At 39.9% G+C, this 14,778-nt stretch overlaps 2 protein-coding genes across 2 annotated transcripts; both read right to left on the reverse strand.

The window, feature by feature from the left end:
* Positions 1-403: 403 nt before the first annotated feature.
* On the reverse strand, positions 404-2,518 carry LOC309505799 (olfactory receptor 52J3-like; the record flags this gene model as incomplete). Its single annotated transcript, XM_082179257.1, has 2 exons — positions 404-741; positions 2,398-2,518. The coding sequence occupies 2 exons, from the start codon at positions 2,516-2,518 to the stop codon at positions 404-406; spliced, it is 459 nt and encodes a 152-aa protein (XP_082035383.1).
* An 8,667-nt stretch (positions 2,519-11,185) lies between these two features.
* LOC309505800 (uncharacterized protein) lies at positions 11,186-12,062 on the reverse strand (the record flags this gene model as incomplete). The annotated part of the gene is made up of 5 exons (XM_082179258.1): positions 12,009-12,062; positions 11,688-11,864; positions 11,534-11,592; positions 11,403-11,453; positions 11,186-11,269 (listed from the first exon to the last, which is right to left on the reverse strand). Exons 1-5 carry the CDS (start codon positions 12,034-12,036, stop codon positions 11,186-11,188), a joined length of 399 nt encoding a protein of 132 aa, XP_082035384.1. The 5' UTR covers positions 12,037-12,062.
* Between the last annotated feature and the right edge of the window lie 2,716 nt (positions 12,063-14,778).

Below are 14,778 nucleotides of genomic sequence, written 5' to 3' on the forward strand. Positions count from 1 at the left end.
GATTTCAATAGTAGAAAACAAAGCATTACTAAAATAAAAATAAAATAAAAATTGCCACTACATAAAATTTACATTTACAAAAAAAGAATAGTACAAATATGTTAAAAATGATGTACTCACACATGAGCATTCCAGTTATATCAGTATAGTCTTTTAGAAAAGCTTTCATCTTGCCTTTTTTACATAAGGCAGGTCATCCCCTGATGGTATCATCACATGACCAGCATGATACTCACTTTATCCTATTTTCGGAGCAAATATCCCTGTAAAAAAAGTAATTTCTACAAGGGCGTCTGTCAAAATGTTTTTTGAGTATTTATAGGTAACAACATGATTAAGCAGTCAGCTTGTATAACGGAAAAAGTTACACATGATATCGCAATATTTTTACACAAGGAGCCGTTTACATTAGACACTGTTTATTTTGTTTTTGAAAAAAGGTGTGAATTTTCTGTCTGATCTCTTTAGTTTTAAAACCATAAATGAGTGGATTCACAATGGGAGGAAACACTAAAACTGATATAGAAAACACCCTGCGCAGGTGAGCTGGAACACTCTCAGATCGATGTGCAAGAAGAGGAAAAAGAGTGTTAAACTCTAAGAAAAGAAAAACAACCAAATGAGTACCACATGTCTGAAGTGCCTTAATCTTTGCATCAGACTGCTTATTAGTAATACAAGTGATTAGTATGTGAATGTATGTAAAAGCCACAACAGAAAGCGAAAGTCTGTGGTAAAAAACTATATAACACAACCCATAGATATTGTTCACCTCTGTGCCATCACATAAGAGTTTCATTAATGCTGTCTTATAGCAGACAAGATCTGTCAGTGTCTGGCAAATCCTGTAAGGTATTAGAAGAGAGAAAACAGCCCTGGACTTTCTCCCAAATAGGCCCATCATCCCATTCGCCTAGCCGTGTCCAACAGACACTAGCCAGGATGTGCTGATACTATGCCACACTACTGTAGCCTATCAGACGAGCTATTCACAGCAAGTAACATCTCGATGATTATTGGGGTTGTGTTTATTAATGAAGCCTCAGCCTTCAAATAAAAAATAAAAAAGTACAATGCCATAAAATACAAATAATGAACACTGGCTACAGAAACCCCAAATTACACAAACTTTTAATTATAAAATATAGTTAGGCTACTATACCAGGGGTCTTCAACCTTTTTGTGTGCGAGGGCTACCTCAAGGGATAAAATAATCTAGAAGGAATTTTTATTTGTTATACTCCAATATTTATTATAGGCCTACATAACATGGTGACGCTTTTTTACTTTTCACCATCATATGGGAAATAATAAAATATCTTGATATTCTGGTTCAGACTTACAAGCGTTTAATAAAAAAAACAATTCCTGAAAAAATATGAAAATATTTATTGATTTTTTTTTGTTGATTTTCTATAAACCTATTGTATGTGTTATCAAAAACAGTAGCCCAAACATTTAGTATAAATATAAATGAAAAATAAAATAAAAATAAACTGCCATAACTTCTAAACAAAACATTAGGCCTACTGCATTAGGCATTAATTCACAAGTTTTGGTGTGAAATGTCTTCTAGCTGGTTTGTTCTCGGAACAATGTTTCGCCTGTTTTTTTTTGTTTTGTTTTTGCGTCAATATGTTGAGAATATCAGCGCTGTTTCATCTGGCTTTTTACAAGCTTAAATCACAAAGTCATTTGTGTGTTTATAGAGATAGAGAATTCTGCGCTGAATTGAAATGTGGATCTCAGTGAATCGCACAGCTCTGTGTAATAGCCTAATGTTCGCGTGATCGAGATCAGGCCGCACAGCTGCTTTGCCGCGATCGCTGTTTTTTGGCCCGAGCTGATAATGCTCTGCGCTGCACAGATCAAACAAGTTTTGTTCCGCTTTTTGAGCGTTTACCATTTGATGTTTCTCATACAAATGACATACGCAATACGCAAATGAAATACGCAAATGACAGCGTATAATCAAAGAGAGTTGGGTAATTTTGTAGAGGCAAAAGTTCAAATTGAAACGTTTCGCAAAATTATACCATTTATTCGAAGTCTGGAACCCCGACGGCAAGTTGGGGCTATTTATAGAATGTGTTTAGCGGGCAACTCACAGGCACCACGTAGGAGAGCCACTGCTATTCAAATATAATGTAAGCAAATTTAAAAGTGCAGCCTTATAAAACTAACTTTCTGTCAGTGGCTAGTAGGCCGACTCTTCTTCCTTAGTTGTTGTTTTTTACACGTAGCATATAAGTGATCATATTAGTGCCCCTGCTGTTGGCTGTATGGCTTTATTAGATTTTTTTTTTTTTTTTTTTTTTTTGTGCCGACGGCCCTCGGTTGGACGGCCGTTCTGGACTTTTCCAGAACGCACAGATTGTCAGTCCGTCCCTGGATTGCAGAGTAAGATAAACAAGTATGTTGCTACTCCAAATATCAATGCAGGGTAAATGTTCGTCTCAGGCAGTTCCAAAGAGTGCAAAGTCAAGACCAGTGAGAAGACAGATCTATTTGGATACATGGCGAAAGTTCTTACTATTTACGGCCGACACTAACCAGTATAAACAAGCTGTTAATTATATAACAGTAACAGTAGTGAAAATCTTGCCAGAAGCTGGTGTCCAACATATATGTTTTATCCCTTCATCTTGCCATATTCTGGATCATTTTACTCAGGCCACAACCTGAAAAAAGCAACAAACATTAAACAATGGTTAAATTCACTATTATATATTTAATAAAATAACTTAAAGAATATTAGTCAGCAGATTAACAACGTACATCACTGTATAATTTCAATTATAATTGTTTGCACCCATTTGCTTAAAACAAGTTGTTGAGATTTGTAATAATGAGGCCTTTTTGCACTAACTGTCATGCATAATCTCATAAAACTATTCAGATTAATTCAAAGATGCATTCATAAGAATACAAGTTGCTCAGACAAACTGCACATTGATGCCTCAAAAGCAGCACTTGTAGTATTTAGTCACCTTAGGTGATCATCCTTCAACACTGTTGAATTCACCTGTAGGCTAATCATTTATAATGTTGGGCAGAAAACAATAGGTTACTATCGTAACCCCGGTTCTCTGAAACATTGAGTGGAGAGATCCACCTATGCATCCGTACCTGACCTCTGCAGAGGCATCCAATTGCACCAAGTCTGGCTAGACAGACAGAAGCACGCAGCCAATGCCAGGAAAGGCCCCACCCCCTTACCTGAGGGCATATAACGCCTAATAGCGAGCAGGCGCACGTCACTGTTACAGAGCGGCAAAGATCGCGTATCGGGTTGAAATGTAGTGACAAAACCCATTTCAGTCCCAGCAGCAAAATCTGTATGGATGAAGCCATAAGACCCTGCAGTCTGAGGCATGTGCAATATTGTACTTTCACCCCCTCTCTGAACTGCGACAGACAGTTCATTAGAGAGAGACGCGCTTGCATGGAGACTGAGTTCAACTCCAAGCCCAGGAAAATCACATTTCGACTGGGTGTAAAATTGCTCTTGTTCACATTCACCCTGAATCCGAGAGATGTGATGTGCGTGTCCTGCAACACTTTCTCCTTCGATTCGGCTATAATGAGCCAATCGTCTATGTATGTCAAAATCCTCAGACCTGACATTCTCATGGGTGCTAAGCCCGCCTCCGCACACAGACAGAAACTCAAAGGGCTTAACGAGAGCCCAAATGGCAGAACAGTGAATTCGTAACATGTGCCTTGGTAGGCGAAATGAAGGAACTTCCTGTGTGGCGGATAAATGCTTATGTGGAAGAAAGCATCTTTCAGATCGACCGATGTGAACCAGTCGTTCCGTTTTATGGTGCGGGCGAGCGAGCCATGAGTTAACATTCTGAAATAGTTTTTCCTCAAATGTTTGTTCAACACACAGAGGTCCAAGATTGGGTGGAGAGAGCCGTCCTTCTTTGGGACCAGGAAATAACGAGAATAAAATCCCTGATTCATCAGATTGGGGGGCACCACCTGAATCGCTCCCTTGTTTAGAAGGGAAGATATTTCCTCTTTCAGAATTTGCGCGGCGCTCTCCTCCATGTGTGAAGAGAGAACGTCATTGAAATGAGGGGTTTTTATTGCAAACTGCAGTCTGTAGCCCTGCATTATTGTACACGTCACCCACTCGGGAGCCGAAACAGTTTGCCAAGCCAATTCGTGACTTGCGAGTGTACCCACCCAAGCTGGAGCGGCGCTGTGTAAGCCCAGCTGGCTCATTTGTGATGCAATGGCAATGGCCCCTAATGGACAAACTAGGGGCGACATGCAGGGGTTCAAAGAGATTTTTTCTCTCTGCAGGGAGATGATTTCTCTCTGCGCAGAGAGATCCTCTCTCTGTAAAAAATTCATTTTATTCGTTTGTTTTAATTTGTTTTTGTGTTTTGTTGCAGGGCCTTTCCTTGCCCTGATGAAAATTTCGTCCCGTGACAGGGGGGTTAGGCAAATGCACAGGAGGCACCTGCCGTGGGGCTGCCTTCCTAGAAAGGCATAACTTGAAGGCCTCATCCTCCTCCTTTTTGTCGTCACATCTTTGCTGCATCAATACGACGGCGGGGCCAAAGAGAGCCCGGCCGGGCTCTACCGAAGCGCCCGCGATGCGCCTTTTCTCACGGTCAGGAAGGCCCGACAGGTTAAGCCAGAGCGCGCGCTATCCCATCACAGAAAGCATCATAGAGCGCCCGCAGGCTTGGACGGCCTGACGAGCGTTACGGAGGACGAGGTCGTTATCCGTAAGGATCTCCTTCCACAAGGGTAGTGTAGCTGTCGTCGCAGATATTTTTTCACCTTTAAAAGGTTTTTAGTTTGTTTGTTTGTTTTGTTTTATACATTTTGTGTAATACTTATGTAAAAAATTGTATTGATCTACATGATAGTTTGGTAGTAGTGACACCTACTGGGAAAAGGAGTAACATAAGACGTATTGGTCATGTGATTTTATTTTTGCGTGCTTACCAAAAAAAAAAAAAGATAAAGATAAGAGAGAAACACGAGGTGTCGCACACAAATCGAAAGAGGTAAAATAGAAAGAGTGTTTGAGCAAAAAATTGTCTACTGATGTCTCCTGAGTCCCGATTGGAAAGCACACGGTATGTTTGTATGTATTCTGGTTATTGTTTATTTATAATTTGATGTACTGTGTGTATTGATTTCAGTTTTAATGGGATATGTTTCGAGCGATGTCATGGTAGAATCGCTTCAACAAATTTGATTGTAATTTTGGTTTATTTTTCAGTTTTTTCACGGTGTCCATTCGATTTTTGTGATATGGAATATCCTGATTCCTGAAAGGAAGACATTAAAAGATTGAAGGCATCAGTTGAAGCGTGATTTTTCTGATCTGGAAAAACATTCAGGAGCCGTTATAGGTAGAGAAGGGTAAAGAGTTGTTTCCTCGGACCGGGAGGGGGTCCCAGCACTTTCCCGTCGTAAATGTCCCTTTCCTGGTCGGTGGCGCTCTGTGGAGCCGGCCACTCAATGTTGAGGCGAGCGGCCGCTAGCTCACACACTTCCAGGAGGATGGACTGAGGCAAGGCAGCGGGGGTGAGCTCGGCACAATGAGTCGCTGTGATTTTAAGACGGTGTCGCAAAAGCTTCTTGAACAGCATAAGGCTCTGACTGCAATTCTCTGGGTTCTCCAAGGGTTCTTGAGCATGTTTGAGGCCCAAGCAGAATACGCAGAAAGAGTGAAGGTCATTAGCGGCGATCAGCGCACCGCACGCGGCCGGGCAGGCCCGTGATAGGCTGTTCCCCGGAGAAGCAGCAGATTTAGACAGCGACATACCAGTGAAAATCAAAAAAAAATCTGTGGCCGGGCAGCTCCGGATGCAGAACACAGCTAATCGGCTGAATAAATGACTGTCACGCCTGGCGGAGGCTGATTAGGCGATATGTCCTCCTGAAGACACGCAAATGTGCAGTGTAAATCCAATCGAACTGTGTAAGTGCAGAGATCGTGCGAAGCGAATGTCAACTGGAGAATAGCAGCGCTTGCTGACATTATATGCCCTTACCTGGCATTGGCTGCTCGTGTCTAGCCAGACTTGGAGCAATTGGATGCCTCTGCAGAGGTCAGGTATGGATGCCCTTCCCATAGGTGGATCTCGAACACAAGATGATGAAAGAGAACTCCCATTTACGTTGGTGCCAAGGCTGCAAAACCCTCATCAACACCAGACCCTTCAGCTCTATCGAATTACTTTTGTGCCAATAATAATGAACGTAACTTTTCAAGAATCTAATGAAAATATAAATTGAAACTGAATAAAATATCTTTGAAACTGAAAAAGAATAAATAGCAGGCAATTTTTTTTACTTCGTTTTGAATAAAATGCATATTTTGCTAACCGGTTTATCATCTTTCTTTCTTTCATCTTTCGATCTGAATTTACAAATGGGTTTTTGTTTACGCTCCCTGAGTTTTTGTTCGACGTTCTGGCACATACAGCTCTCGTGGGGGCGGGGCTAGCAGCAGTGTGTTCTCATTGGCTACTGAGTTTTTGATTGACAGCTTCTTTTCCTGGAAGTGAAAACGTCAGTGTTGTGTTTATGTGTGGATGTGAACGTCTGTAAGTGCAGCTTTCTAATTTAATTTTATTGCTATAAAGTTTATATCTGAAGAGTTCAGATGCAAAAGCCTCTAAATGCCATCTGAAATTTTCTTATAGAATGATCATTTTTATCAAGCTCGTATATTTAAATTCAATAATTTCACTTAAATGGCAATGAAGATTACCTATTAATTGTCATTTAAGTGAAATTACTGAATACGAGCTTGATAAAAATGATCATTCTATAAGAAAATTTCAGATGGCATTTAGAGGCTTTTGCATCTGAACTCTTCATCTGTATTTATTTGCTGCTACACTACATTGTTGAGATGATTTCTTATAGAAGGAATAGTACAGACGAATTACATCATCATTAGTCATCGTCGCTATCAGGATACTGGATACTCGTGGTAAGTCTGATTATTATTATTTTTTTAAATATACTATACTAATACTATTTATAATACAGTACTTGCTTTTTCAGGTGGAGAGGCATTTTAGAGCTCAGTGAGAGCCCATAACATTACACAGCAGTGTTGTCTTGATTTAACTGTTAGCCCAATCATTACATGACTTGTTTATCTACATACGGTTACAGTCTTCGATTAGATCATTTTTGCTTCAATTAGATCATATTTCCCCTCAGCCAGCCCAACTTTCGGCTAGATTACTGGACAGTATCTGTACTGTAGCCTACAGTACAAAAAGGACTGTATCAGACAATGACCGATGCCATTGGACCAGAACGCTGTCAATCACTGCCTGATTCAACTATGGCAATGTAAAGCCTTTTTTTTTTCTTTTCTTTTTTACCATGCCAATAAAGCTATTTAAAACTGAATTTAATGCAGAGTCTTTGAAAGAGGAGAGACACGACTTTACCACAGACCACGTCTCTGTTCATAATATGTAAACACTCAATTATTTAAGTATCGCCCTGGTTGCAATATTTATTCTGATTACTTTTGTGTGATAAATATGACTGATGAAGCTATTATATGTAGCTATTATGAGTAACAAAATGCTTTTTCTGTGTCCATATTTATTTCCTATAAAAACCACACACAGTGACCCATGATGTCCATGCGACCTCAGTGGATGAATCAATACCTTCTGAAGTGAAAAAAATACTAATAATGTAAACTGTTTCAACTATTACAAATCACTTCCAACCAACTGTCATACGTACATGGGTTGCAATCCACTTGTATTATATGGACTCACAGAGAAGGATTATTTCCTTAAAAATCTTTGTTTGTTTATGTGAAGAAAGAAAGTCATATACATCTGAGATAGCATGAAGGTGAGTAAATGATGAGAGAATTCTCATTTTTTGGGTGGACTATATCCTTGTACCCACACAGTCACTGTTTTGTTACTTGTACTGTAACAGGAACAGGAACTGTTCAAAGGATCATTGCATCATTTAAAATGTATATGAATTTTAAGTATGTACTCTGTATTTGTTCTTGTGCATTTTGTATAGTAATGTATATCATGATAATAGTGTCCATTATAGTATGCAGTTAATGTTTTGTGGATTCTGGTCCTGTCACAACATAATTGCATCCAAGACTTTCACTTTGATACTTGTGTATATACTTTAGTGACAATATTGTAAATTTATTTGAATTCATATTTTTAATTACATTCATTCAACTGGTTTTATATTTCACAATTGAAACTGTTGATGATTGTTAAAATATATTTACAATTTTAAATGTTAGATGATAATATTACCTAAATGAAATAACTAAATAAAATTAGCAGCATGATAAAAAAAAGGCAACAATAGCATTCTTTGTGTGAAATATGTAATGAAATGAAAACTCAGGGAGCGTAAACGAAAACCTCAGAAGTGTAAATGAAGACTCTGGAAGCGCATTTTTTAGTTCTACCAGAAAGACTCGGGAGAATAAATACTGTAACAATTAAACATTTATTAACAGCCCAACAAGCAATCAAGTTCTTTGGCGTAGGACCCGTCCGTAGCTTGCAATCCGAGGGTCTGGATCTGCATATCCTGCCTGAAGACGAAGGCAGGGGCACAGCTGACCCCCTGCGAGGTATAGGAAGGGTCCATCCTGGTGGTGGTGGAGTGGATGGAGGGAAGAGGCCATCCTGATGGTGTTGGGGAGGATGGAGGGAAAGACCCATCTTGGTAGTGGTGGGGAGGATGGAGGTGAATTGAAGCGTCAGCATCTGCGAACTCAGACGTGTGTAAGTACCAATCTTTTATACCACAAGTATAGGAATATGATTGGATAGATGAGAAGGTAATAAGTGACGTAACAATTGAGTCTTCCCGGCAGAACTTATGCTAGAGCTTCATTTCAGATCAGCGAAAGAAAGATGAGAAAACAGTTAGCAAAACATGCATTGTATTAAAAGCAAAGTCAAAAACTCTGCCTGCGATTTATTCTTTTTCAGTTTCAAATATATTTTATTCAGTTTCATTTAAATTTTTTATTAGTTTCTTGAAAAGTTACGTTCTCTATTATTGGCACAAACATAATTCCATACAGCTCAACCCATTCAATCAGCTTCACCTGATTGTCTTCACCTGATTAACCCAGCGCACCTGCACCCACTCATCAACACAAACAGTAGCAGTCACCTGGGGCTTGTTTCAGAAAGGAGGTTAAGTGAAAAATCTGATTATGTTAACCCTGAAATGAGGGAAACTCTGGGTTTTCGGTTTCAGAATGGGAGGTATGTCAAACCTGAGAAAGCAGGGTAAGTCAAGCCCGTTTCTGAAAGAGAGGTAACTTATACTCAGAGTCAGTTACCATGGCAACTTACTCTGTGAACCTAACCTGGTCGGGAGCAGGATTTCTTTGGTAAACCCAGAGTTTCTTTCGGTCTCCTCCCCCTTTTTAAAGAAGAAGTGGTGTTTAAACACCTCATTCATTCTTTCGGTACATTCATTCATTGCACACATTTCAGTCACGCAGAGCGCATCAAAGTGAATGAAATGGCATGTCCTTTTATGGACGATCCTGTAGATGAAGAGGCTGCATTAATTCATAGGGAGTTACATTTACGTCGGGAGAGGATTTTGACGCCAAGAGTGGATTTTTTTGTCATTTCCCTATGCATTTTTATTTGAGCGGTACTGTTTTTCTTTACAGTCAATAAGATACATCCATAATCTCATCCATCCTTACATCAGTAACATCAGCCATTGCGGCCGTGCTCTTACATCCGTGCAGATGCTTTGTGTTGCATTACGTTACATTTCTTTGCAAATGGTAGTTTTCTGTATAACATCGGGGATGCAGAACATATTAGTAAGGCTACTGTTTGCAGAGCGGTAAGGAAAGTGTGCCTCGCTTTCTGAGAATTTTTGTGTTGTTTCCTGGGCACAAACCCGTGAGAGCCATCAAAGAGGAGTTTCACAGGATTGCAGGTCAGTGGTGTAGAAATCGGTTTAAATGAGGCTAACCTGATAAATGACGTTCAGTTAAGAACATCTTGCTGCGACCCCTGGAAGTAACCTAATAATTAGAATTCCTTTTAGGATTTCCGAATGTGGTTGGATGCATTGATGGCACACATATTCCCATCATTGCACCTTCCGAAAATGAAGCTGACTATGTCAACAGGAGGTCCATCCACAGTATTAATGTGCAGGTACACTGACAGCCTACTTTTTCTAATGGTCAAAGACTACATCACAATACTGTAACATGTCTCATTCTTTGCACTGTCAAAATCATATGCGATGCTGCACATATCATTACAAATATGGAGGCCAAGTGGCCCGGCTCTGTTCATGACTCACGAATGTATCGGGAGTCAACCCTGAGCAACAGACTGGAAAGGGGTAAGTAAATGTATGTCCTATACATGTATTTCAATGCATGCACTACACACTTACAGGGGAACTTCTATGCAGCTCTAAAGCAATGTGAACTTTCTTACAGGAGAGATTGATGGCTTTCTGCTGAGAGATAGGGGTTACCCATGCCGACCAACACTAATTACCCCTTACCCAGAACCGGAACCAGGCCCCCAGCAGCGTTTCAATATGGCACACTGCAGGACGAGAGCCCGGGTGGAGATGACCATCGGCCTGTTGAAAGCACATTTCCAGTGCCTACATCACCTCAGGGTAACCCATGAAAGGGCCTGCGACATTATTGTGGCATGTGTTGTTCTCCATAATATTACCATAATTAGAGGGGAGCAACACCCTGCCCTTCAAATGGAAGACCCTATCAACCCGGAAGATTTCCAGGATGGAAGGGTAGTTCGAGATATGATATGCCGCAATGTCTTCTCAGATTAATCCACATGATATCCTCCACCACAACCAACCACAAAATAAAATAAAAATGAATAAACACAAAATCACAGCAATTTATATGGTGTACTTTATTTCCTAAAAAAAAAACAACAACTTTTTTTTACATTTATTTTCAATACTTCTTAGAATTCACCTGTGACCATGCACTCACCTCTAGCTTTAGTTTCAGAATCTCAATTTCCAGATCTGCCTTTTGGATCTGGCGGTCCAAGTATACAAGTTCTTTGCTGTTTTTTTTTTCTATCTTTTTAATAAGAAGTCTTCTATATAACTCATTAACTGGCAACTGAAAATACAGTAGATTAGAGTTACATCAACACATGAACATCAATACATGAACTTTGTTCATCTGTGCACCAGAAGTTGATGGACCTTCCTCCTGCTGTTCTTCCACACTCTGGAAGCGGGAGAGATGAGACTGTCTGTTTATACTTGGATATAAACTTAGAGTCTATAGGCTACTCCACATAAAAAATTTGAAGAAATGTGAATGTGTAGATTGTTTGATAGACACATAATATTAACATTACCTCTGTAGGCCTCTCTGTGGCAGCATAAACTGTTTCTTCATCCCCATCATCCTGTGAAGATAAGCATTTGATTGAGTACACTTTATAATACTATTTGTTATAATTTCTGGTGTATTGAGTAGGCTACTTACAACTGTCTGGGGTTCTGTTGGGACAGGAGGCTCCAAAAGACAGATTTTACCATCAGAATCTGTTGGGACCAACGAAAAACCCATCCCAAAGAAAAATAAATGGAAATATCACAAATAGCCTATATAAAAAATAACACATAGGTAGACCTCTTACATTTTTTGAAGGCACTTAAATCTTCTGGAGTGACTGGCTCTGATGAAGTCCCTCCAGGAATTCCCTCAGCCATTGGCCTTCCAGCATTCAGGCTCAGGGCCATCTCCTCTGCATTTGTCAGAGGTGGTGGTGCAGGTCCTCCCCCCGTTTTGCGAGCCTCTGCCTTCTTTCTGTTGGCTGAGTAGTCAAATGAGAATGAACATTTAGACCTATGACAAAAATGCTGCTGCATAGCTAGACACTGGATGCTATTTAGTTATTTAATATGTCAATGTTTGTAAAGTCAGGTAGCCTAACACCCATGATATGCTCAAGCCTTACCTGATTGAATTATGTTTTTATATTTCATTTTCAGCTGCTGCCATGTTCTTTTAATACCTGCAGGATTCAACCTATTAAAATTAAAATTAGGTTTAATAACATACTGTTCTTCCAGTTTCACCTCTGATATTATAACAGTTGGGTAAGTTACTCTAAAATAGTTATTAATTATTAGCTACAAATGACATCTTCAACAGTGTAATTAGATTAATGCAATAATTACTATCTCTAGAAAGTATTGGTCTACTTATTACTAATTACTTTCTAAATCCCATATCAACCTCAACCACTTGAACAATACAAGGAGAGACAAGAAACAGCACTTTTAATGCTTTCAAACAAACAATATACAATTGCATGAATTATTCTTGAAAAAATATACCTTTTAAAATTTGATGTTAAATCCACTATTGTTTTATACAGAATTGCTTTATAGTCTATGCGGCATTTAATGCAATTACATCAGATTTTACTTTAAATTACGGAGTAATCCCTTTAATTAAATTACAGTATTTAAATTAATTAATTACACACAACACTGTATAACAGTAATTCAAATGTAAACTTACGCATTGACTCGAGCAGCTATTTTCTCCCAAGCTAACTCTCTGTCCTTCGCCACTGCAGCTGTGTTGCTTTTTAAAAAATATATATGTTCGTACTCTCCATATGCTTGCATAAGCACATCCAGTTCTGCTGGTGAGAAATATGAAGACCTCTTTTTGTCTGGCGCTGTTGCCATGTTGACTCATAATATCTGCGCTCCATTGATAATGGCTTTTTATAGTTGTGGTACACACGCTTAACTCAGAGTCAGTCAACTCAGAGTTGATTGAACTAACTCATTTCAGCTGTTCTGAAACCGAAAACTCAGAGTTTCCCATCTCAGGGTAAGTCAACTCAGAGTTCATGTTTTAACTCAGAGCTGGTTGAACCTCCTTATTGAAACGGGCCCCTGTCCCTTCCCAAATCATCTGGTTGTTACCAACTGTAGAACTTACCTTGCTTCTTACCCGTACTACTTACCTGCACTATTTACCTGCTACGATCCCTTCTCTTCATCCTCCTTAGTCTTCCTCGTTTCCAGATAATCGTCACCGCACCTGCAAGAAACACACAGACTGTTATAACTCAAGTTAAGTCTACCAAACAATCTGTATGCTGAACACTCACCTGCTTATCTCGCTTGCTCTCTGCTATCTGTGAGTAAACAACCGTTACCATAGTTACCTGTGTTTACGCTAACAGTTGCATTAGTAATGGGAACAAGCGGCAACCTCCCCGTCTCTCTCTTGAAACCAACACGGAAGTGAGTTAAACTGCAATTCATTGACTGGCCGCTTGAGGCTGGCTGCAGAAGTGAGTCAAATCTGTATCTCCCCCATGTTAAAATTACCAACTTTACAGCAGAAAAAAACATGTTTACAGCCTGGATCTCTATGTGGCTTTGGTCTATACAGCTAATTTTGCCCTTCATAACAACTGTGAGGGGGTCGATTTTTTTTATAACTCATCCGTTTAGTTGATTAATATTTAAAGTTCTGCATAATTAAGGGTGTGTCCACTTTTGAGTGACAGGTGGATTGCCGCTGATGTCAATGCTATTGCTAGCTGTTTGTTTGCTGTTAGCCGCGTCACTACTCACTTCACCTCAGCAAATTTTAGCTGCTGAACTTGCCATCTCTGCAGTGTTTGTGCTTTTTTCGGGATTATTTCATACAATTTAATACACCCATTCAGAGACCATTACTTCGCCCACGGCTTAGGATTCCGTTGTTGTCGTCGAGTATCGTTCAAGAGAACAACCAGCGCTGTATTTCAGTTGTTTTCCTCTGTGAACATGCACTAATGGATGTCTGACAATTTCATTGGTTTTTGGAGTTTTCAGATTTAAAAACGTCTATAGATATAAAGGCTCGTTTGTTCTGCTCTCACGGAACAGATATATTATAATATGTTTATGTACCGTCAGATGAAATCCTGCAGGTGTCTGCGCTTTCTCCGTCCATGCAATAAATGCACATACTTGAATGAGCGCGGATTTTCTAGCGCATTTACTTGAACTTCATAGGTAATATATCTATGGTTTAACCCATTTGAGAGGCGGCCAAAATCAGAATTTAAAATGGACTGAATAAGCTCTCTACGAACTTGACGAGTGATTCCGCGCTGACGGACCATAGACTATAAAAAAAGAATGACTGACATGTAACTGTTATGCACATAAATCACTGTCAGACACACTCTCTCAGAATAATAGTTAAGTTACTGCATAATACATTTTCAACTAGCAGAATAGTATACAGAATCACGATACACAGTCTCACTTGTAGCCATGTCTTTAATAATATTTCGAAGGGCAAAAACAGGAACTTTTCATTGGCTTTACATCATCAACTGTCACTTTAGCGCGAGGCCCTGTGCAGTCGCAGACTTAGTACTTTCCATAGGGTACTTTCAGGAGCATATAGCATTACCTCCCAAGCCTGAGCTAACTCGATCACGTCGAGCGGTGAGCCGCGAGCGTGGTTTCATAGCCAGGCTCCTCCAGCTTCACCCACGCCCCGCCTCTTTGCCCATTTTCTGTTATCCGAGAGTGACGCAAGGTGACGCGAGGCCAAGATGGCGACGGCCGACTCCGCCCACTTTAGGCTTCAAAAATGCTCTCCAGAAACCTACGGGTGACGTCACGGACACTACGTCCATATTTTTTTACAGTCTATGAATGGGAACTATAGGCCTTATGCGCCAGAGAAACAAGGGCGCCGCC

Source organism: Leuciscus leuciscus, assembly GCF_965113295.1.
Source record: "Leuciscus leuciscus genome assembly, chromosome: 9".
Taxonomy (NCBI): Eukaryota; Metazoa; Chordata; class Actinopteri; order Cypriniformes; family Leuciscidae; genus Leuciscus; species Leuciscus leuciscus.